The following is a 26,052-nucleotide window of genomic DNA, read 5'->3' as shown; positions in this document are numbered from 1 at the left end:
GAAGGGGTTTTTTTTTTTTTTTTTTTTTTTTTTTTAAGGCAGGAAGGAAAAAGGAAAGGGAAGCATGGAGATGATTAAAACCTTTGGAAATAGAGCAGATAGCAATGGCCTGAGGCTACATTGAAGTAATCCAAATTGCTAAGGAAAGACTTAGAAAACTGCATACCCATGAATTATAAGCTGGAGAGAAGGAGAGCAGAGATTTTCTGGTGAGGTATGGCATCAGGGTGATGCAGTAATGCTCACAAAATAAGGTGGGGCATTTGTGGATTCACTTTTGGACTGTTTTCATTGGGAAAGTGATTATTGATCCAGAAGCCAATATAATGTGGAGATACCAAGAAGTCTGAATATTAAGGAAACTGAAGTCATCCTATTTGGTTCCACATCACTGTTTTCTTCCCTCCATCAGCAGGACCAGAACCAGTTCAGGTCAGGCCCAGCCTGGCAGCATGGTTGGTAACAAACTGAACAGCAGTGCTGGAAACCACATGGCTGACCATAGGTTTGGATACTGGATTAGATTCCTGGTTCAGCCTGAGGTCCTGGGCATGCATGTGCATGTCCAAGTCCAAGATCCTGATTAGCTGGAGGGCTAGGGAAAAAGGGATGTGCTTGATGAGACCCTATGAAGGGTGACTTACTTTCTTCTGTGTGTACACACATGTGTACATAGTCTCTATTGTGGATAAAATGAACTTTTTAATAAACACACGCACTCCAGAGCTGTCATGTTCAGGGCACACTGGGGACTGAGGTAATTATCAATGCCATTCCCAGCCTGGGCTCCTGTTCTCACCCGAAGGCAAGCTCCCTTCCGTGTCCTCTCATGCACAGGGTAGATGTTTTTCATCCTGGTGTCAGGTGAAGAAAGCTATTTAGGACTCAAACTCATCTCCATGAAAGAGACAGTGTCAAAATGGCTTCCAAGGGCTTCCTTATGCAAGTAGATTTTTATTCCTCAAAAGCACTCTTCCTCAATGAAAATCAGTGGCGTTTTCATTTGTGTTCATAGCACTTTGAGTATTTAGTAGATTATACAGTGTATATTTAAAAGCAATAAAACATGTTCTTTATTTCTATTTCTTGGGATATGAGTAATAAGGGATTTTTTTTCTTGCTCAAGGAACTCATGAAGAAATTAATAGAAATGCCATGATATTGTTGTTCCATTTTTCTTATTAAATTTTAAGAGCTTATGACATTAAAAATATTAACCCTTTGACTTTTTTGTTGCAAATGTTTTTTCCTGTTTTTTTGTATGCTTTTCTGTTTTTGTGATTGATCAGTCTTTTTATCTGTAATTTCATTTGCTACTATTTCAAAAGGACTTTTTGACCCATAATTTTATTTAACATGTACACACACACACACACATATATTTATATTTTTCTAGTGCTTTCATGATTAAGTTTTTTTTACCTCTGTTTATCTGTTGGGTCATCGGAAAAGTCATGACTTACTCTTTTTCCATGCAAAAAATATATCATGACTTTTCCAACGACCCAATATATAATCCAATTTACTTTTTTTAAACAGGTTGTTATCTAGTTATCCCAATACATTTCTTAAATGATTTTTTCCTGTTTTCACATGCCACTTTGATGCATCTTTGGGTTGTTTATGGCCTTTTAATTCTGTCCTATTAATTGTCCACCTCTAATACACCCAGAACTACATATGTTAATGTTTTCACCCTAATATGCCATCCTATTGTGAGCCTCTGTTTACTGAACTTATCTGCTATTGTTCACTATTGATGTTGTGTATAATTATTTATTTTTTATAGATAACTATGTCTTTATTCAATCAGTGGCTTTCTACATGTATCTTAGACTATACTGCTGTCTGTATCTTTAGAAATGACATTACTGAGCCAAAGAGTGTAAGCATTTCGAAAGCTCATAATGTAGTTTGCTAGTTACTTTTCAAAAAAAATTCGCATCTACCCAGATTCTCCCAAAGTGTTGGGAGCAACCCTCTTTTGCTACTCTCTCATCAGCTGTAAGGATCATAATTAAAACACACACACACACACACACACACACACACACACACACACAACTTTGCTAATTTATCAGATGAAAGATGCTATCTCATTAATTACATTTCTTTTGAGTATGGCTTATTGCATAGGTCTAGTCTCTTGCCTATTAAGTTAGCAGTGCTCAATTATCCTGTAATAGCAGTTGGATGTGTTACAGTTATAGGGATAGGCTCTTAAGTCAAGCCACTGTTATCTCTGAACCTGAAAAGGCCTTCCTTCCCTTAGATTTAAGCCATGCAGTTCTTTAGCACTACCATTTAAAAAAATTGTTTTATTTAAATTTATTTATTTATTTTAATTTAAGCAGAGAGGGACAGAGTGAAAGAGAGAGAGAGAGAGAGAGAGAGAGAGAGAAAGTGAGAAAGCAAGCCAAGTCTGGGACTCAAACTTTGGTCGGCCATGTGGGAGATCCAGCGTCCTTAACCACCGTGCCATACTTTGGCCCCACCACCATTTTTGGAGAGATTTTCACTATAGGGCGTGTGCACTCGCCAGACAGACAGAGAGAGACATAGAGACAGAAAGCGAGAAATCACCCACCAGGGGGGATGGTCACACCACAATCCTTTCTCCTCCATTCCCCTCTCGGGATCTTGGGCATGCACACACACGTGCCCTGCGTGAGTTTTAAGCCACCGGGTCTGGGACACGAACCGTGGTCGACTACGTGGGAGTCCAGTGACATAGCCATTACGTTAACTGCTGGTTCCCACCACCATTGATTTTTTAAAACACTAGAAACCATTTACTTCATTCAAATGTATGGCCACCATCAAATCTCTGTATATTGGGTCATCAGAAAAGTCATGATACATTTTTGCATAGAAAAATAAGGAAAAATACTTAATGATTTTTCCAACAACCTAATAGTTCTAGGAATTAGACTGTAACAATCTGACCTCTCAGCCAAATTGCATGAATGATACTGTCCAGTTTCTCATCATACTTCAGAATGCAGAGTACCCTAAAATTCAAAATAAATGGAAAAACAGGAGATTAGCAGAAAATGGAATCTACATACACAAATAAATAAAGCCAAAACGCTTATAAGAATAATTTAAGTATCACATCAGAAACGCCCACTTGGCTTAGAATATAGCTGGTATGGTGACTGGTCACTGCTAGAACTCCTGAGGCATGAGCATAATTTAGAGTTACCCGTAGCAACATAGACTTGAGGTCCTCTGGCCAGAGTGTTCTATACTCAGACTCTGGAACTCTCAGTCTTTATTCCTTGCTTGCTATAATCCAGGCCAGGGGAATGAGATTACTGGGTCTTTGGAGATTATGAGTCTTAGAGGTGTATGTAGTGCTTAGTAACAGATTTAAACAGGAACTTCTCGTCTTCTCTCCAATGCCAGGGTCAAGTCGTTAGTACTTTTCGTTATGTAATACTCCATTATACTTGGGATTCTGTTAGTTTTTTCAGACAGTGTGAAATTTTCTAATAATGTAACTTGGAATTAAAGAGCTATTTAATCTCTGCTAGGCTCTTTGAAGCTCTGTTTTGGGATCTTTTTTCCTGTATAAATTGAGAAGTAACAATGGGGACCATGATAAAATACTGCAAAGACAGTGGTCCTTTATAGATCCCATTATTTCTCAGAATACTACACAATAACCTGGTGCTAGGGATGGGACTGTGGGATCTCGATCAGAAGCCAGGTCAGTGAAAGAAAAATGTACTGGAGTGTAATCATACAAAATAATACAAAAGCAGCTATTGGTAGCTCGGAAGGCACATTTTTAGTGGTGGTTTAGGAAGTGTGCTTTGTTTTCCTCTACTGTTGGTTACCCATGGACATTCAAGCCATGGTATTGCTGATATTATACAATGGTATTTTATAGTCAGTGAGATAATGGAAATAAGGTTGCTTTGGCTTGGAGCAAGGAGGCATATGGTGGCACTGCGTGTGTTAGGCAACATTGCTTTGGTCAAAAGACCAAGCCAGGGCCACATAGAATGAATGTAACCTGTATTCAATTGGCCATTATTTTGAAAAGCAGATGGCACATAAAGAAGAAAAATAAGAAGCCTGTTATTCTTCCCTTTGTATTCACATTAATTAGAAATCGTATCCTTATTGAGAGTGCCATATGAGACCATAACAAAAAAAAACCTTGCACTATGTGAGTATGAATGTTTGTGTATATGTGTGTATTGATTTTCTTTGCAGCCAAAGAAAGATCCAACATCCAAATGTGATGTCTTGTTTTACAGCAACAAAGAGTAAGCACTCTAGGCTATGAAGTGATTCTGGAAGCTGTCCAGTACAGTGATAGAGAAAACTGGACATTAGGAGAAGGGGAAAAAAAAAATCTTTCAATTTGGCAAAATGAGATCCATACTCTTTCAAGCTCTTAAAAGGCAGGTAGTACAAACCTTTTAAAAAGACACTTGGCAATACCCATGAACAGCCTTAAAAGTGCACACTTCTGAAAAAGTCTTAAATCAAGGGACCAGCTGTTGGTGTAATGGCTATGTCGCTGGACTCCCATGTAGTCAACCGCGTTTCAAGTCCTGGGCCCGGTGGCTTAAACTCACGCCGGGCGCATGTGCGTGCGTGCCCAAGATCCTGAGAGGAGAATGGAGGAGAAGGGATAGCGGCGTGACCATCCCCCCTGGGCGGCGATTTCTCGCTTTCTGTCTCTATGTCTCTCTCTCTCTTTCTGGCGAGTGCACGTGCCCTATAGCAAAAACCTCTCCAAAAAAAAAAAAGGTCTTAAATCAATTGTAAATGTGCACACATTTCATTGATACATATGTTCATTGTGTTGCATGGGAAAAATTGCCCTGTCATTGGTCCTTTAGGGTAAGTAAACAGTGACTATTTTGATACTATGGAAAAAGCTCTAATACATAATATGATATAGCTGAGTAAAATGAAAAAGAACACCTGTGACTAAGAAATAACCACCAGAGTGTTTTTTTAAGTAAAAAAATCAAATTTTAAATATAATAATTGAGGCAGCTATTTTTAAATTCTGAGAAATTATTACAATTCATGTGATATTTTACTGTTACAGATTTGTAAAGTGACAAAACAGGGTGGCGAATTGCTTGTCCAGGGTTAAAGTCAACATTTGCTTTTCTCTCACACCTGTGCCAGTATCTTTCAGTCAAGATTTATGTGAAGACAGTGTGAAATGCTTATCCATATCTCTGAGGAGTATTATACCTTATTATCATATCGCAGAATTTTAAAAGATAATAATGTCACACTGAGCCCAAAAATACACTATGCCAAGGAGAAATGTACACCCAGAGGCCCAAAGTAAATCATGACCCATTCTGCTTCATCCTTCAATTGCACGTCATTGTAGGTTGGGTCCCCAGTGCTTCTATTGTCAGTGTATTCTGTGTCTTGATATACAAACTTACTTAAATGACTATATGCCAGGAGATACATAAATCTGAAAAGCAAAAACAGGGAAGATCTTAATGAAAAGCTATAAAGCAATAAATGGTAGATTTGGAGAATATAAATAATAAAAAAACTGGAATAAGTATTGTGCAAAGTGAAATTGTTAGGTTAAAAAAAAATAACACTAAAACAAAACAACAACAAAAAAACCTTCACAACCATGACAGTTTTCTTGTAATTAATGCAAAGCCAACAGCATTTAGACACATCCCTGTTATACCGCCAAGAGTAAACATTAGTATTTTAGCGAGGTTCCTAAAATCACCACCAAATTGAAAACATCGCCCCAGCCATATAAACATAGCAGTTTTGATATAGGTGAAAGATAAAATGCAGAAATCGTTGAATATTTGAATTCTGAATTTCCTCCTTGCCTCTTTCCTTCTCTCTCATTAGGAAAATAAACATGATAAGGTTTGCAAAGATAAATGTAACTCACTTTATTACTTATCTAATCACCATGTAGGATGAGACGAGGGTGTTAATAACCTTAGCAAATAATAAAACTCTGTTTAAAATGGTCTGTACTTAAAATTGCATTAAAAGGGGACCTGGAAAATGATGATTTAGGTCTTAAATCTCTTAAGACTTAAGGCAGGATTTTTTAAAGTACCAGGAATAAAAAATGCTGAAAACATAAAATTCTGTATCAAGTTAATTATTTTCCATATCATATCTTAATGAGTGGATGGTGTAATTACAAGAGTTTGAAAGTCACAGAGAGAAAGCTGTAAAGTGGACTAATCACATTCAACTGACAAATGATTCAGGATGGGAGAACGTTCAACTCTAAATGTAGAATTTAATGATCTGCAAGGTCCCAAAGTCCAAAGAAACTAATGAGCTAGCATGGCTATTATTAGTTTTCATATGCCATGGTTCTTATCCTATTATGTAGAATGTTTTGAGCATTTGTGAACTCGGTACTTTTTGAGGTAAAATAGAGAAAAACTTCAGGTGACCAGTACCCAAAGTTCTGCAGTTGACTTTGAAAGAAAATTAAATACGACAAACAAATGAATCTACCTCCTGAATTAAAGAAACAGATCGAAACCATAACAGCTTCTGGAATGTGTCATGACTTCAGTATGCTTTCAGTTTAGTCTGTCCATGGTCCATGTTGACATCTCTGTGTGCTCAGAACAGATCTTCCTGATTTGGGTCTAGAGCCATGTATGACAATCATCGAGGAAAGACAAACTATTCCATACACTCCACTTGGAAATGAGCATGGACTCATTATTGCAGAGACAAGGTAGAATTTTTGAAAAAAAATTGTAGAGAATTTTTTTGCTATGGGGTGTGTGAGCTTACTGGAGACACAGAGAGAAAGTGAGAAATTACCCTCTAGGGGCATAGCCATACCACAGTCCCTTCTTTTACATTCTCCTCTTGGGATGTTGAGCAAACACACCCACATGCCCAGCATGAGTTTCAAGCCGCTGGGTCCAGGACTTGAACCATGGTCAGCCATGTGGGTGTCCAGCACCTTAACCACTAAGCCATCTGCTGGCCCTGACAAGGTAGGATGTTTTGGTTAAACTGAAGCTTAATTGGGAAATCTGATTAGTCCTGATCTTTCTCTTACTCTGTCATGGCTCTGTCTCTCTCTTTGTTTTGCAGACACTTTCATCTGGAGTCTTGGGGTAAGAGTGGGTGGGTAGAGTCCATACTTTCAGTACCATCATCCCTCAAATTTGGATTGAGCATGAGCCTCACCAAATACCTTCAGGGTCTCATCTTCACCTTGTGCTCCTTTTTTCCCCAGATTATTCAGGACAGAATATTCAAGCACATATCACGTAACAGCTTAATATGGAACAAACATCCTGGAGGATTGTTCGTACTACCACAGTATTCATCTTATCTGGGAGATTTTCCTTACTACTATGCTAATTTAGGTAAGTGAATTTCTTCCAGGGAGCTACCGTTCTTTACCCTCAAGACGTCATCTAGAATGAAAGCCCCTTGATTCATCTCTTCTTCAGTGGAGTCTCTTTAACTGCCTACATCAGAGATTGTTTTCTGAGCCCTATTGTTAATAGCACATCAAGTTCAAAAATTATAAATCCAGCAAAATATTGAAGAAGAAAAAAACTTTCTCAACTCATCTGAGTGACTACACTTTGTATTTTGTAGAGTTATTTCTTTGGAGGTAATAGGGTCCCCAATTTACAGATCATTTTGAACATGACAGTGAGGCAACTGTAATTTTAAGTCCTATCATGTATAAAAATGGACTGGCAAGAGCTCTCCCTCATATTTTTTTCCCCCACAGTCCCAATATCTCAATCCCATACTAAAAAACTGAACTAATAAGAAAAGAAAAAGCAACTAAGAATCTACAAGGGCAACAGTATTCATTTCATTGACATGCTCCTTTGAAAGGCTATGCTAATACAGAGCTAGAAATAAAAAGTGAAATAAGGCCCAGCTACTGTGGCATCGCAGTAATGCTAGTGCCTCTCAAGGCTAGAGACTGTGTTGTGGCCGTGGGTTTGGCTCTCTGGGTCATCCTGTAAACACTCCAGGTGTGTATGCAGGTGCCCAGATCCTGAGGAGCTGGATCTCTGAAGAAAGGGGGTTATGGCAGAACAAGACGCTGTCAAAGATGCATCTCTCCCTTTCTGTCCTGCCTGTACACACCCATACATTTTCTTTATCATTGCAAAAAAGTCTAATAAGATGCATTCTGTGCTCTAAGGAGTTTTTTGTCTCATCACAGTGGAGCGAAAGAAATGAGCAGAGGAAAGGTCTACAAAATCCTACTGTTATTGTCATAGATACTTATATACTTGGTACTCAGTTGCTGTCATGTTCCTACTAGTAATAATTTTCTGACTAAGATAGTAGGTAGTCAATAGGAATTTCTCTGTATTTTGTGTAGAATACTGAGATACTCATTTGAAGTTAGCATATTTTAAGTGTATAAATGGTGGGGCTAGCCTATAGCCTTGTCATTAAAGGAGCCAGATCTCACACAGCCTGCTGTGGTTCAAGTCTTGACCCATATGGCAGGAAAAACACACTGGGCAGGTATGCATGTGTGTGCCAAATCTCCACAGGATGGAGAAATGAGGAGAAAGGATTGCAGTGTGGCTCTACCTGTTGGGGTGGGGATGCATTCTCTTTCTCTCTCTCTTTCTCTCTGGTGTGTGTGTGTGCCGTCTGGCAATTAAAAAGTATAATAAGTGTATAAATGATGTTTCATAAACTATTACAAGAAAGTCTAAAAGCAATCAATGACTGGTCTCATTGTTAAAAAGACAATTCTACAGTCGTGTTTTCTATTCGTATTTGGTAAAACTTTGAATATGTGTCTGGATAGTAGGAATGTGAGCTTCTTTCTAACATACAATTAAAGTGTGCTAGTTGATATCATTTGTTTTACAAAACATGTGTATAATCCTTTAACAGTTATGGAACGATTCTTTCTTTTATCCCCTCAATATCAAAGTTTTACTTGGATGTCTGTACTTTCTTCTTCACATTTGAGCAACTAAAGTGCCAAATTAGTGGGTCTAAACTAATGAAGTTTTAAAAGGCTCTTTAACCTAATTTCTTAGTGAGTTTTTATGGGAAAACTCATTGGGGGAAAGCCATCTCACTTCTGTCTCTTTGGTGGCAGTGGTTGTTTTGCATATTTATGATCCTTCTACCTAGTACTTCAGAGCTCCCAGTTGGCAGAAGCCTGCAGCACACACTTTTCTCTCAGCTATGTTACTGCTACACAAAGAGATTCTTGGAGCCTGGAGGCTAAGTCTTCTCCAAAGTGATAATGATGATGATGATGGTGGTGGCGATGTTCATAGTGGCTAACACATACTGTATACTTACTATTTGCTAAGCCCCATTCTAAGTGTTTTGCATGCATTAACTGATTTAATTCAATTCTCACAATAACCACATAAGTTTATACTATTACCATCAGCTCATCTCACAGCTATGGAAACCCAGACAGTTAAGTAATTCTTCCAAGGTCCCATCAGCACTAAATGTACAACCAGGATTCAGCTAGACAGTCAGGCTCTTGTTGCTGGTTTTTGTTTTTCTTTTTTTTTTTTTTTTTTAAACTTTTCCTGCTTGCTGGTTATTACATGAAATACTCTTAATCAAGAAGAAAAACAAAAACAAAAACCAACATCTAATTACATAATTAAGAATAAGACACATACAAATACCCTGAAAGAGATAGCACTTTTTTTTTTTTTTTTTTGAATTCACATCAAGCTATACAAGCAGGCCAGCCCAGTAACACAGTAGTTAAGCGCTGTGTATTTGAGGCCGAATTCCACATGGCTAACTGCAGCTCGAATCCTGGCCCCAGTAGCTTGAAAAGTACACCAGGGGTGTGTTGCTTGCATGCCAAAGTCCTGATAGTATGGAGAAATGGAAGGTAAAGGATTGTGGCAGTAACTTGCCTCATTGTAGGATATCTTTTCTCTCTTTCTCTGGAAAATTTAAATGTATTTATTTGTTTGTTTATTCATTTATATAGGATCTTCAAAACAATCATGGAAAATGCATTTTGTGAAAAACTATGCATGGCTTTCTAAAATTTTTTCTGGTACCAAAATAAACGCATACTTTGATTCCATTTTGCCATGAATTTTTTTTTTTTTTTTTGGAGAGGTTTTCACTATAGGGCTCGTGTGCTCGCCAGACAGACAGAGAGAGACAGAGAGATAGAAAGTGAGAAATCACCATGCAGTGGGGATGGTCAAGCCGCAATCCCTTCTCTTCCATTCTCCTTTTGGGATCTTGGGTATGCCAGCGTGAATGTAAGCTGCTGGGTCCAGGACTTGAACCGCAGTAGACTACATGGGAGTCCAGCGACATAGCCATTACACTAACTGCTGGTCCAAATTTGGAGAATTCTTGCACAGAGGAATCAGGAAAAAAAATGCTCATTAACTTTGGATTTTCTTCAAATATGGTGAGTGTGGCTTCTTATGATAATATTTGATGCTTTAAAAAAAAGGCACAAGCTGTCCCATCTCAACACACACTAATCTACAAATATTTGCATAGAGTGTTAACTTAAAAACAAAGGGGATGGTCATCCCGCAATCCCTTCTCCTCCATTCTCCTCTTGGGATCTTGGGCATGCACTCACACGCACCCGGCGTGAGTTTTAAGCCACTGGGTTCGGGACACGAACTGCAGTCGACTACATGGGAGTCCAGCGACATACTCATTACAGTAACTGCTGGTTCCTTTAGCCATGAATTTTTTGAAGCCCCCTTTTAATGGACTAGAGTAGAATATTCTTGAAAGTGGTGAAGGGGTGCGAGTGTGTGTGTGTTTGTGTGTAGACACTGAGTACCTAAAATGCCAAAGAAAGGTCAAAGAAGCATCACCAGTGGAGGAAAAGTGTGTCAAAGGAAGAACCTGGAAATGGACATTGATCTGAAATGGATCAAGGTCTCTAGACTCATGCAGTAGTTAAGCAGCTTTTCACCTTGTTTTCCTTCTGTCAGGACATAGATGTGAAGGAAAAATATGCTGAAAGGGAACATTAGCTCCAGGGTGAGGCAGCAGAGCAAGGATAATTTTCTCAGCCTTGTTTTTCATTGCTTCATTAGGCTCCTCTCTCGTTTCATTTCAGGTTTAAAGCCCCCCTCCAAATTCACTGCAGTCATCCATGCGGTGACACCCCTGGTCTCCCAGTCCCAGCCAGTGTTGAAGCTTCTCGTGGCTGCAGCCAGATCCCAGTACTGTGCCCAGGTGAGTGGCAGGTTGACACAGCGGCCCGCCTGCTCCAGCGCTGAGGACTGGAAACTCCTCACTCCTTATCTGCTGCAACTGACTCTGGGGGCTCTTCTGATGTCACCCTTGTTCCCCCCTTTTCATTTCTTGTGCCCTTTTCATCAACTTCAAGGTTCTTAGAAGTGAAATTTGGCACAGGCAAGGAGTAGGTTACAGAGAAGTCCTTGTACTGGTATAAGGTTAAAAAATACATATGGCATGGGAGTCCAGCAACTCAACCACCACACCACCTGCAAGCAAGCAAGCAAATACATACATACATACATACATACATACATACATACATACATACATAAAAATATGGCTGGGGGAGCCAGAGGAATACATCAATACAAAAAAATATGGCTGGTTTAGCCAGTGACAAAGCTGAATTTCACCTGGCTAACTATACTGTTTGAATCCTACAACATTAGCTTGAAAAATAAGCCATGCACATGTGTGTGTGTGTGTGTGTGTGTGTGTGCCCAAAATCCTAAAAGGAGGGAGAAATGGAGGATCCCCATGGGGAATGATTTTCCACTTTCCATCTCTCCCTCTTTCTCTCTGCCTCTTGCTGGTGAATGCACATAACCCCTGGCTCTATATACGTGTGTGTGTGTGTGTGTGTGTGTGTGTATTTACATACATATGTGGGAGGGGTATTTAATTTTCTTGAATATATATGCAGTTAAGGACCACATAACAACATAGCATCCAACAATGGGCCGTGTGTGTGATGGTGGTCTCAGAAGTAGAACATAGGCTGTGCCGTAAAGCCTGGGTGTACAACCTAGCCCGTGGCCATGCCATCTAGGTTGGTGTAAGTCATGCTGCTGTTTACACAATGACAAGATCAGCTAAAGATGCAGTTCTCAGAGCACATCCCTGTAGTATGCTGCGTGTACATAAACCAACACATTCTCTACAGGATATATAATCACATGATTTTTTTTTTTTAAATGTCAAAATAAGAAAGCAACATCAGGCCACTGGGAGATCCCAGAAACCCAGATTTCAGTAGAAGAAACTGACTCGTTGGTGTCAGGAGGCATCTACTTTTCACAGCAATCATGACTAATTATAAAATTGGGAGCAGAAGATTATATCTATGGTAACAATATTTTCCAAATCAGCGTCTCTCCCCTACTCCTAACAGAGGTTTTCTGATGCGTAAATTAGTTTATATAAGAAGGTTTACAAACGAGGAGAGAATTGCATCACGTTACAGTATGTATTTTTGAAGTAAATGTCTTTATTGGAAATTATAAAGTCGCATAAAATCAGCCACCATTCTGGAGAATCCAAAACACGAGCTCATCTTAGTTCCGTCTTGAATTCTTTTATTTCTCCCACATTGCCTGGTGCAGCACAAGTTCGCAGCAGATGTTCAGATGTTCAGTGTACATTTTTATTTAATTTGTGCCGAGTTGTTATCTCACTCATCATCATAAGATATCAGAATTTAGAAAAACACTTTATTAAGTTCTAGCAACCCTGAAATTACTTCTTTTTCCTCCAGCTTTTCTCTACCCCCAAGACACAGCTTTTTAGGTTATCCTTTCCCTCCTTTATCTCTAGTTGTTGAAGTGATAAGGTTCTGAAGGTTACGTGGGGGTGGACTCGCTTTAAAACTCAGTTTTGATGTCTGCTGTTCTGCCTTGCTGAGATCTCCAGCTCCTTTCTCTTTCTGGCCCTGAGAAGAGCCTTTGGGTTGGAGGCTTACATAAATACAACCTAACCCGGCCATCTAATGATCCCTGTCCCTTTCAGATCATAGTTCTATGGAATTGTGACAAGCCCCTACCAGCCAAACACCGCTGGCCTGCCACTGCTGTGCCTGTCATCGTCATTGAAGGAGAAAGCAAGGTAGGACTTAAAGGGGATCTATATGTGGAATGACCATGAAATCTTCATCCCCCTGTGGCCTGGGTGTGGGCCCTGCTGTGTCGTCGTCCGTGGGAGCTGCTGGCCCTGGATTCTTTTTTCTATAACTGTGTTTGACTCAAGATGCCCGTAGTTTTGACAGCCATAGGCTTTTGAATCAGGGAAACCCAAGAGTTAATACGAACTTGTAGCTATGTAACCTGGCATCTATATCTAACCTCTTTCAACCTCAGCTTTCTCATCTACAAAATGGAAATAATAACACCTACCTCGTATGGTTGCTATTAGGAGTAAATACATGAAGGGTTTAGAAATAGTCATGTTTTTCATAAATGGTGAGGCTGAAGATAAGGTTGATGCTGGCAATGATGTACAAGGTTTGCTTAGCTGATTAATGCAAATAAGTTGTGCCTTTCAAAATAGTGATTCTTCCTCACATTTATATTTTGAAAAGTATTTTTACCTTAATTTGGTTTTGGTCTCTACAACCAAAGACTTATGAGTACTGTCTAGCTGGTCTCACTCTTCCATTTTCCAATTTACTTTGCATAGAGTCGAACAACCTTCCTTATCATTTCACAGCCCTTCAGGGACTCCAGTGCCTTAAATTAGCATTTGAGGCCATGCATAGCACGATCTGGCCTCAGCCAGCCTTCTGATCTCTCCGTGCTTACCCCTAAAGATCTGGACCCCTATCAAATTTGATCATTTATAATTATCTGTATTGTACGGTGTCCCTTCCTGTCTTTGATGATGGTCCTTGCTGTAAGTCTTAATCATCCCTTCTCAACCCTTCCATTTGCTTTTTAATATTTTCATATATCCTTTCAGCCCCTCTTTGCTTACTATCTCTTTAAAATATCTACCACCATCAGCAGCCAGAGATGAGCTCTTTTTCCTCTCGTTTCTACTTATTACTTGCTTATAGGTCTTACCCATTGCAAAAAAAAAAAAGTAAGTTATAACTAAATAAAACTGCTTGGTGAAGAAGTGTCACCTGAGAGACTTCCTTTGTCAGTTTTCAAGGGGTCAGGTCATGTCATTAAAAATAGGCTCACACTAAGTAAACACTTTGAGTCAGCATGACAAAATATCAATTTATGAGGTTGAACCATTGGGAATCATCATTGGACTCACTGTAAGTGGCAGTTTAATATGATTTAACATAGTGCAGTAAAAATTGTAACTACTGGGAACCAGCAGTTAGTGTAATGGCTATGTCACTGGACTCCCACGTAGTTGACTGTGGTTCGCGTCCCGGACCCGGTAGCTTAAAACTCACGCCGGGTGCATGTGCGTGCGTGCCCAAGATCCCAAGAGAAGAATGAAGGAGAAGGGATTGCGGCATGATCTTCCCCCCTGAGGGGTGATTTCTCTCTTTCTGTCTCTATATCTCTCTCTGTCTGTCTGGCGAGCGCATGCGCCCTAAAGCGAAAAACCTCTCCAAAAAAAAAAAAAAGTTGTAACTACAACTTGAACAAAATGATCCGTGTATTATCTATTCAGTTCTGGTTCATGAGTGCCTACTGTGTGCTTGGTGCTTTGAATGGGCTCAGAACACAGCTGGGACTATCACAAATAGAGATACAGCCTCATGGGCTGGGGTCAAGCATCATGATTACCAAAGAGCTGATTGATAAGCATTAGCTGAGAAAAGGTGAGAATGGGACCAGCAATTAACGTAATGGCTATGTCACTGGACTCCCATGTAGTCTACCCCGGTTCGAGTCCCGGACCTGGCGACTTAAACTTGCACAAGGCACGTGTGCATGCGTGCCCAAGATCCTGAGAGGAGAATGGAGGAGAAGGGATTGCAGCGTGGCCATCCCCCCTGGGGGGTGATTTCTCACTTTCTGTCTCTCTGTCTTTCTGGCAAGTGCACGTGCCCTATAGCAAAAACCTCTCAAAAAAAAAGAGAAAAAAGTAAAAAAAAAGGAGAAAAAAGTAAAACAAAAGGTGAGAATTACCATAATTGCATGCCTCCTGGCATCAGTCTTTCTTACCTTCATGAACACATCTCTCCACAGGCTTGGCCTTATGAATGGGACTGGCAATGAAAATCTACCTATAACCCCTTACATCTATCTCCCCAGTAGAATCACCTGTCGCAGGAACAGCAGTGTTAATCCAATGCTTGAAGTCCTAAGCAGTGCTTGGACAGATGTGGCTAACTTTGAACTTGGAAATGTTTTATGTTTCCATGGGTGACCGGATCTTCTGATAGAGACGTCTGTCTTTGGATATGTCAGCATCCAATCTGACTAATTGGGTTGAAGTTCCTACTCCTTAGTTTAAATTGCATTTTCATGCCATGGCTCATTGATCGACTATATATTTTCACATTTATTGAGCAATCTCAGTTCCTTTATTTATAATATATTCATAATTATATGTTTGTAACAGTCCCTTTCTTGTGGGCATATCAGGTGTCCAAGATGCCTCAGATTCTGCCTGCCATATTGCTATCTGTAATGCTGGCCATTTGTTCAGTCCTAACTCTAGCCTGGACACTGATTTTGGTAGGCCATATAGTTCCTGTGCCCTTTCCCTCACTCTGAGTGTCCCAGGGTTGCACCTCTTAGTAAAGCATTTGCACTTGAGTCTTGCTTCAGGCTCCACATTCTAGGAAACCTGGGCTAAGTTATGGAGATTAAATGAAATACTGCATGGTCAGTGCGTAGCCCTGGGCCTATTATACACACACCAAGGGTTCAAAAACTATCAGCTTCTCTTCTGGGAAACGTGTTATGGTTTGTGTCATGATCTCCAAAGTCAGACTTCCTTTTGTGTGACCTAGGAGGAGTTACCATCTCTGTGCCTCAGTCACACATTTTGGTAAATGAAAGCAATCATAGCATTCAGCTAGTTAATGTGCAAGTGGGATCGAATGATATCATGCCATACATATCAATGTACTTGCAAGTATGGGCACATCGTACATGTTCAGTAAGTATTAACTAGTATTGAGCTTTGTGGAATTATGTACATTTTCTGTCTTCTCCATGAGACAGTAAACTTTTTGAATCATGGTCATTTCCCAGTCATATTTGTTCATTCTGAAAGTGTTGGGCTCTTACATGGTAGCTAGCTATTTCTTAAATGAGCTAACAAGGAAAGCCTGGTTCACTCAGGATTGTAAATATATTTGTTCATCTCATGTTATTGTGCTGTTGAAGAAGTCATGATGCATTTTTGTATAGAAAAAGATAGAAAAATATGTCATGACTTTCCTGACGACCTAATAATTCATTTAAGAAGGTAGTTCATGCAAGGTTTTTCATCGAGAACCTCTGGTTCTCATAGTCAAACTTGGAAGTGGCTGATTTATGGGCTCTTATCCTCAGTTGAGGAAGCAAGTTCAGGGGAAAAGAAAGAAAGAGAGAAAAGAAAGAAAGAGAGAGAGAGAGAGAGGGGGAGAGAGAGAGAGAGAGAAAGAAAGAAAGAAAGAAAGAAAGAAAGAAAGAAAGAAAGAAAGAAAGAAAGAAAGAAAGAAAGAAAGAGAGAGAGAGAAAGAGAGAAACTATGCTGTAGATACACCCCTGGAGCTCACCAAGATAGGTTAGAGTGGGCACTTTCCATTCTTTCATGTCCTGAACACTCCAGCAGCTTCACAGGCATGTAAACCACATTTGCTGAGAGAGAGAGAGAGAGAGAGAGAGAGAGAGAGAGAGAGAGAGAGAGAGAGAGAGAGAAAGAAAGAAAGAAAGAAAGAAAGAAAGAAAGAAAGAAAGAAAGAAAGAAAGAAAGAAAGAAAGAAAGAAAGAAAGAAAAAAGAAAAGAAACAGATCCTTTAAAACTAAGTGGTTGGGTGGATGATGAAGAAGTTTCTTATTCTCCATTTTTAAATCTCCATGTCTCGTCTTAACTTCAAAATTGATGTGTTTGCTGCTTTGCCTGCAAAATTCCATTCGGAATTTATAGGCCTTGTCTTTGCAGTTTTCCCTGTAGGCTGAACAAGGGAAAGGTCAGGGCATTGCTAAGCTGGCAGCGAATGGTTTCTGCGTTAGTCAGTAGACATGTAAACAGTATCCGGAGAATAGCTTCAGGCTGAGATTTCTGAGCACTGTGTATACGAGGTTGCTGATCACTTTGTATTTTATTTTATTTCAAAAGCCCACAAAGGATGAGACAAAAACAAAACCCCTAACCCAGTTGACAGATGTGTAGGAGCAGCCCCTGAAACTATGCTGTAGATACACCCCTGGAGCTCACCAAGATGGGTTAGAGTGGGCACTTTCCATTCTTTCATGTCCTGAACACTCCAGCAGCTTCACAGGCATGTAAACCACATTTGAAACGAGGCCTATGGGTGAGGCTGGCTTTGTGATGTGAACATAGCCTAGACTTCCTTTGGAGTGCCCGCATTGGCAGAGTATACCATGAGCAGCTGCTTGTGTGTCTGTTTCCCCTTTCACTTTGTTTCCAACACTTATCTACTTCATTCCCTGGCCTTTGTGCCTTCAAAGTTGATGGCAAGTGTGTCTTTTTTCTCAGTTCTCCAAGTGTGAATTCCTAGGGGATACCATAACCATTAATATACTTTCTAGGAGAAAGTGTTGAGTATATATGAGTGCCATGTCTGTCCCTAAATTAACCTTCGAGGTCATTTCTAAACTCGAGACAGTGACTGAGGTGCTCTATGCATTCACACCATCGGGGACGAAATCCCACGTTCATGGTGGACAAGATACTTAACTTTTCTGTGCCTCAGTTCCCTCCCCTATTAAATGGGGTTATAATAAAGATGAAAAAAGATGATGTTTGTAAAGGATTAGAACACTTTCTGGCATAGAATAAATGCTCAAAAATGTTAGTTATTCTTACGGTATCAGTGTTATGGTCAGTTGCTCTATTGTACGCTCAGACAGAGGGTTGAGTGTGGCTCTCACAGTGTAGCCATTCCAGCTTCAGTTTTTCCAGCTGATCGTCTCATCTTAAAATCCCCTCTCTCAAACACACACAAATGACCACATCTTACCCTGGAATTTCCTAAACGTTATTCACATAGTAATTTCCTAAATTCATAGACCACACGTGATATTTAATATTTTTCTTTAAATTGGCTTATTTTTCATCTTAATGGCATTTTGTAAGTAAATGCATGACTTCCTGTGATCACCACAGCTGTCCACATGTATGTGTATGTATTTTATAAATCTGTGCTAAAATAAATATGTATTTGATTTTTAAATGTTTGCATACCTCCTACAGTGACCTGGTTTTCCAGTGGTAGTGTCCTGTGTCTGGAATCACTGTATCACTTTTCCACTCTCTGGTTCTTTTTTCTGTGCTTTTGCATCTACCAAGTATACCTGATAAATTCCTAGCCATCAAGGTTCTACTGAAATGTAACTTCTTCTCTGAGGCCTCTGTCTGCTCCTCTAAGCAGCTGGTTGCTCTATCCTTTGGCCTCCTGGTGTTTTTCATTTCAAGCCCATTTGCTTCTTGGTCTCCACCAAGACTATAAACCCTTAAAGACAGGAAATACGTCTTACTTACCTTTGCACTCCCTTTGGCCAGCAAGGTACCTTCTACACCATAGGTGTCCAATAACGGAACAGATGAGTCTGTATTGATGGGAGATGGATATCTGTCATTGCTGAGGGCTGACATGATGGTAGAGCATTGTTTGTGATGGTAAGGATAGAAAGATTTCCCCCAAAACAAGACTAACTGTATGTCTCTGACTCTCCTCCCCTCCCTCCTGCCTCATTTCTACTACTCTGCAGGTGATGAGCAGCCGATTTCTGCCCTATGACAATATTGTCACAGATGCTGTGCTCAGCCTTGACGAAGACACTGTGCTTTCAACAACGGAGGTAAGACCCCACCGAGGAGGGGCTGGTGGGCTCTTTGAGCAGCTGCCCAAGTCCCCGAGTGCCAATGCATCTGTTGCCTTTGCCTTGGTGAAAGTCAAAAACAATTTTTCTAAACTTATTGCAGATTGGTTTTAATCAACCCAATTTTTGTCAGCACCTTGCTACTGCTCAGCACTCTGATGAGGGCCCTTTGTTTTCTCTGCTAATTGGCTCCTCATTTGCATTACTGTGCTTCCCCTCTCCCTGCCTGCCTGCCCTTCAGTTTTGGTCTTAAACCTCATGCTGTGGGCAGGTGTGCAGATGGAAAGAAGGACGGGACACATGTTCAGCAGTATCTTGAAACCTTGCCGTCCACAGCACACTACCCCATCCCTCTCTGAGTGTCCGGATACTTGTGCAGGTGTGTTGCCTGTTTGGGAACATTGTTCTCAGTTCTAAAGGCAACTTTTCTGTTTCAGTTTAAAGTGCTCGTTTCTTTCACCCACACGAGACCAAATGGTCTCACTTTAAGGCGGAGATGGAGATCCCTGCTATTTCAGATGTTCAGATATCTCTGCAAAAAGTAAGATTGCCCAAAGAATGTGTGAGGAGGAGAGAGAAGAGGAAGGACAAATATGGTAGAAAACAAATTCTTACAACTCCAATGAGTATTGATCTCTGAAACCTTACCTCAGACCATGCAGGAGACAAAAGACAGCTATATAAATATGTATACATCACAAATAGATTTTGGGGGGTTTTTTGGGGAGAGGATTTTGCTATTGGGCGTATGTGCTCACCAGAAAGCCAGAGAGAGACAGAAAGACAGAAAGTGAGAAATCATCCCCCAGGGGAAAGGCCATGCCTCAATCCCTTCTCCTCCATTCTCTTGTTGGGATCTTGGGCACGCATGCACACGCACCCGGTGTGAGTTTAAGTCACCAGGTCTGGGGCTCTAGTGGTCAACTACATGGGAGTCTAGCGACATAGCCATTACACCAACTGCCTGTCCCCAGAAATAGTTTATTAATGGTAGCTGCTAAAAAGTATGGAGACTTAACTACTTATTACCTTTCCCTCTCTCTATTTTCTCTTTTATTCATAATTATTCCTTTCAGTTTAAACATAGACACTTAGCAGCATGCATTTTCCTGGACATTAGTCTGGTTCCAGTCCTCTGCCACCCACATAACCAGGACTTGGTGTTGACCTAGGCTGGCCAACTCAGATACTCTTTCTTGAAATTCCACCAGTGCTTCCAATTCCATCAGATGGAGTTAAATGTTATGTACAAAGGCAACCTAAATAATTCCAGGACAAAATGTTCTGGGCCTCACCTTGTTAGAATGCTTTGTATGTAGCCAAAGCTCTATAAATACTTGTTGAATGAATGGTTGGGGGGATGCGTGCTGTGGGGATTAAAGGGTGAACACACAGCCAATTGTGTCAGTATAATTAGATGGGGTTGTTGGGGAGATGGTATGCTTAATGTTCAAAGAGAAAGGCAGCTATAGAATACAGGATTCGGGACACCCCAGCTTGCACTTTTTTGCTGTTTCCTGCAAGGGAAGCTGGCATCCCAGGAACACATTCATTCAACAAGCATTTATTGAGAGATTTCTCTGTTCTGGTTTCAATGCCAAGTACTTTGGTTACATAGTTCTTGCCTGTACTTTTCAGAGTCCTGACAGCAAACAGAATTCAAATCAGATGATTCAAATGAAGGAAATTTGGATTACTTAGAGAATGTGGGTGGGGTTAAAGGACCCCACAGAGATGGTGAAGCACCTAGACAGTAGCAAGCATAGGAAGTCTCACCCACCCCTAGGTCTGAAGGAGTGGAAGAAGGAAATAGTTCCAGAGCCCCTGAGTGATAGAAGGGGAGGCTGCCCTAAAAGACCTATGATTATGGAAGGAAATGGCTACTGCCTGAATTCTAGTACTGAAGCAAGGAGGGAGCAGGCAAGAAATACCCTGACCTCTTCTATTGTCCTGCCTCCATTTCTCTTGCTGGCAACTTCCATTGAGCCAACCTAACCAGAAACCAGCCTGCAAGGAAGACGGGGTGGTTTAGTCCCATAGGATTCTTCTGTCCCAGGGTGCAGCTCAGGACAGGTAGTTTTTTTCCTGTCCCATGGTGAAATAGCTCTGCCACTGTGATGCCTCCTAGTGCTGGTGAATTTCTTCTCAGGCCATTGCAATCCTTACCACTCGGTGCATGCTGGGAGGAACATGTGTTGTATGTGAAGTAATTAGAAGTCATCGTGGGTTGAAAATGATATGTAAATTTAAGAGGCTGGCAGCCTGCTTTACTTTTGCCTGCTGATCAGAGGAGTGGTTGTGTTGCCTAAAATGGTCTTGGGCACGAATTTCTCTTTTCTCTTTTTTTTTTTTATGTGAATAGATGTTTCATATTTCTCCTCTAAGGATTCTTAGCTTGTTTAAATGTCCCTCTGTAGCATTAAGGAAAGATTTTTTTTTAAATGGGATTCTATAAAGAATATTAGATATAGTTGGTTTATAGTTATTTACATTTATCTAGGTTACTGCAAATCCTCAAAAGAAAACAGATGTTGATTTTTAAGAGAAAAGGCCATATTGCTGACCTTTGCCGCCTTTGATGTGTTAATGATGTGTAGGAAAGCTGAGCTATCACAAGAATCATAGTTTTATCTGAATTTACTTTTGAGTTCCTTTGAAATGACTTGAAACAGCTTCGAGATAGTCAGAAATTCATGCGATGAAAACACCCCATTGGGTTCTGTAGTAGTTGCCAGTGCATGTGTTTCCTTTTTAAAGAATAATGGAAAACCCCAAAGAGTGCTGACAGCTGATTCTTTGATGACAAGCTACATAATATACTATCCCATCAGTTGGCACCATTAGTGTTGAATGCCAATGAGGATGTGTAGGTTATCATGGCCTTGTTTCAATTTTCTGGCAAATGCTGTCCACTCCTCTGCTGTCTTTTAACTTGGAGATACTTCACTCTCTCCAAGCTTTCTTAACCACCTGATACACCCCCTACCCCCCTACCCCACACTAGATATTATCGTTTTAGGGAACAAGCTGTGTTGTTAATTCTGTCTTATCTTGAGATAAGACAGTGTATTAGGGTTTTCCAGAGAAACATAACCAAGGAGTATGTATGGAGCTTTATTATGAGAAGCTGGCGATTGTGGAAGTTGAGAAGTCACTTAATCTGGCGTCTGCAAGCTGGAGACACAGGCAAGCTGGTGGCATAATTCCAGTCTGAGTCTGAAGACCCAAGAACCAGGGGAGCCAGTGGCATAAAGCCCTGTCCAAGGACACTAGAAGGACAATGTCCCAACTCAGTCAAGCAGGCAGGAAGAAAAAGAAGAGTAAATTCCTCCTTCCTCTGCCTTTTTGTTCTATTTACGTCCTCAGAGGATTGGGTGATTCCCACCCACATTGGAAAAGGCAATCTGCTTCGTGGAGTCCACCAATTCAAATGTTCATCTCCTCCAGAAAACACCCTCACACACATACCCAGAAATAATCTTTAATCTGGGAATCTCACGTTGCAGTCAAGTTGACACATAAAATTAACCGTCATGGGGACCAAATTGAATTTTCATAAAACAGTGGATCTATAGTTGTTTACACAAACAGTGACTTCTAACTAAGCTGAAAGAATTTGGGGATAAAAAGATCTTCAAAAAAATCACTCAGGCCAATATTTTTTTTCAAAAGATGATTTATGTATATAAAAAAGTTTTATTTTTCCCCTCTTTTTTATTTTCTTATTTTTTTAATTCAATCATGGTACATCTTTGCAGCATACCAAATGGATTTTCCCAGCATGAATTCACTGTATAGTAGTCCAAAGACATTACCATATACATATAACAGTTTTACATGGTTCACTGCAAGCACATTTCACTCTAACAATTATGTTTTTGCTATAATGTTTGCTAGAAAATAATGTTGGACCAGCCCAATGGCCTAGTGACTAACTGAGCTGAATCCCACATGGCTGACTATGGTTCAAATCTTGGCCCCAGCAGCTTAAAAAACACACCAGATGTGTGTGTGTGTGTGTGCGTGCACGACCAAAATTCCAACAGGATGGAGACATAAGTAAGGGATTACAACGTGACTACACTCCACTGTGGGGTACTTTCTCCTTCTCTCCCTCTCTCTGTTTCTGTCTCTCTCTGCATGTACTCTAGCAATCAAACCTAGGATTTCACTTACATTTTTTACCTAGGATGAGATTAATTTAATTTTTTCTTTTTTTAAAAAAGAGTAGTCAGTTTAAAGAAATATATTGATAAACTGAACATGTGATATCATAATTATGGCACAAAGCTTGGGAAATTCTAATCTAGGCTTATTTGCTCTGTCATTGGGGAAAATCCACAAAACATAAATGAACTATTTTTAAAATTATTTATTTATTTTGTGAGATTTTTGCTATAGGGCATGTATGCTTGCCAGAGAGACAGAGAGACAGAAAGTGAGAATTCATTCCCCAGAGAGGATGGCCATACTGTAATCCCTTCTCCTCCATTCTCCTCTCGGGATTCTGGGCACGCATGCACTCGCAGCCAGCATGATTTTAAGCTGCCAGGTCTGGGACTCAAACCACTGTCCACTATGTGAGACTTCAGTGACATAATCATGACGCCATCTCTCATCCCCATAAATTAACTATCTTTTTCTCTTTTTTCTTTTTTTGGAGAAGTTTTTGCTATAGGGTGCGTGCACTCGCCAGAAAGACAGAGAAAGACAGAAAGTGAGAAATCACCCCCCAGGGAGATGGCCACACTACAATCCCTTCTCCATTCTCCTTTTGGGGTCTTGGGCACACACACACATACACACCTGGCGAGAGTCGAACCATGGTCGACTATGTGAGAGTCCAGCGCCATCTGCTGGTCCCATATATTAACTATCTTAAGGTGTGTAGTTCATTGGCATTTCATACATTCCTGATATTGTGCGGTCATCATCTGTATTCTTCCCAAACTTTCCCATTACCCACAGAGGAGTCCTGTGCCCATTAAGCACTCACTCCTCAGGCTTTAACACCATCAGCCCGTGTTCTGTATATGGATTTACTAATTGTGGACCTTTCATATAAGTGAAATGACAAGATATGTAGCCTTTTGCATTTCTAACTTAGCATAACATTTTGAGATTCATCCTTGTTGCATATGAGACTACTTCATTTATTTTTATAACTGAGTAATATTTCCTTGTATGAATATGTCATATTTTATTCATCCATTGATGGAGTTTGAGTCTTTTACCTCTGAATCGTTATTTGTCTTGCATTTGAACCTCTGAGAGAACAGGATCTGAGCTTGCAACATCACTCGTTACCCAGCCATTGCAGTGCTGGGACCTGAAATAATTGTGGAATAAATGAAATTTCCATTTGTATTGCTTATTTAGGAGTAAAAACAAAGTTGCAGGGCAAAGTGTAACCCATATAAGAGAGAAATTGCTTTCTACACTGAAGCAATAGAACCAAAAGCAAGGTTGTGACACACCACACACTGGATTTGAAACCATATTGCCTGGGTTCGAATCTTTCCCCGGCCACTAAGTAGCTCAGGCAAGTGATGTGAACCTCCATGTATGTTCCATTCTTCCTCTAAGAATTGAAGACTCTGCAAGTACTTAACCTCGTAGGATTACTGTGAGGACAAAAGTGGTTAAATATTTAAATACCTTTTTATTTTCTATTTATTATTTTTATTTACCATCTATAAAAGGATCATCAAAAGTCAGAACTGAATTTGCACAGGTGCTAAGCATTGGTGCTAGCTTGTAGCAGATGTGAGGTACCTGTGGGTTAGGATAAGTACTGAAAAGTCATTTGGCTGCATTTCCTTTAAAATAATCCTGCGGCTTCACTTGGCCTTGTCTCTACTTACACTTAGCAATTTTCACTGTGGAGACTTTTTCAGGACTTCCCTTGCCTGTTTACCTTTAAAGCTGAGAGGCCTGAATTATTTTTTCTTTGTGATATCTTCTCTGTGTTCCTGTTAAAACCTATGCTCTTTTAAAACATCTTTTCTCTTTCTCTTAAGAGGACGCTGTGTTGTAGTCACTTTGGCTTCCCTATAGGCTGGGAATGATGCATGCTGTATATTCATTCTCTGGATATACATCGGGAGAGCAGTCTCGCTTATAAACAGATGCATTTGTGCTTCATGTGAATCAATAGCCACATGCACCTTGTTTGGAGATGGGGGGAAGCAACTACTTTTTTGACTTATGTTTTTGCTTGCACAGGTTAGGTTGCTAAAAGATATATTAGCAATTTTTTTTTCTTTCATTTCTGTACTGATCTGAAGTTTCTTTAGCAGAAAACATTAAAATGTGCATAATTATGGGGCAAAATGTCAAGCAGTCAGTTTAATTTGCTGATGAATACATAGAATTAATGTTTCGCAACAGTCCTGGGATTTCGTGTTATGAATTAGCAGGGGGAAGGTAATGTTTTGTTGACATTTGTTAACACTGTTGATTGCTTATTTGGCTTGTGTTCTGCCTGCAGGTGGATTTTGCCTTCACAGTGTGGCAGAGCTTCCCCGAGAGGATTGTGGGGTACCCTGCGCGTAGCCATTTCTGGGATAACTCCAAGGAGCGGTGGGGGTACACGTCCAAGTGGACCAACGACTACTCCATGGTGTTGACCGGAGCTGCTATTTACCACAAGTGAGGAGTGGAATCATCTCTCTTACACATTCGATCAAATTCCTTAGAGCAGTTTCTGGCTATCACTGAAATGAGAACGCTGGCCAGATCTTGTTAACAACATTAGCAACGTTTAGTCTATCTCTTTGCTTAAGTTTTGCTGATGTGGCAAATGTGTGTTTTTCAAAGCAGTGAGCCCTCTTGGTTTATTGCATTTGCAGAAATTATTGTAGAGTCTTATTTTCAGTTAGTCTGTGGTGTGAAGACATACTCAGGAATGGATTGGGGGACCAAATATTTAGAATAACGCAACGAAACCAAAGGCATAATTGAGGACTCTTAGACACTCTTCTAGGTGGCTGGGATTCACTACTGAGTAAAAGAGAAAAATTCCCTGCCAGTGCTGGTCTTTTATTCTTGCAAAGTGAAACACGATAGACATAATACTTACACAGTATGCCAAGGACGTAAGTGATAC

The 26,052-nt window shown here is 40.2% G+C and overlaps 1 protein-coding gene across 1 annotated transcript in view; it reads left to right on the top strand.

The window, feature by feature from the left end:
* Positions 1-26,052, top strand: part of EXT1 (exostosin glycosyltransferase 1) — a gene marked incomplete at its 5' end in the record, with an annotated part of 346,475 nt that overhangs the window by 309,968 nt on the left and 10,455 nt on the right. The window contains 5 exon segments of the mRNA XM_006140061.2: positions 7,241-7,373; positions 11,081-11,199; positions 12,991-13,086; positions 18,834-18,923; positions 25,435-25,595. Of these exon segments, the coding sequence (XP_006140123.2) occupies positions 7,241-7,373; positions 11,081-11,199; positions 12,991-13,086; positions 18,834-18,923; positions 25,435-25,595 (599 nt within the window).

This window comes from Tupaia chinensis, unplaced genomic scaffold (assembly GCF_000334495.1).
Source record: "Tupaia chinensis unplaced genomic scaffold, TupChi_1.0 Scaffold000017_1, whole genome shotgun sequence".
Classification (NCBI taxonomy): domain Eukaryota; kingdom Metazoa; phylum Chordata; class Mammalia; order Scandentia; family Tupaiidae; genus Tupaia; species Tupaia belangeri.
Note: the sequence above shows the minus strand (reverse complement) of the source record. Positions and strands in the feature narration are given on the sequence as shown.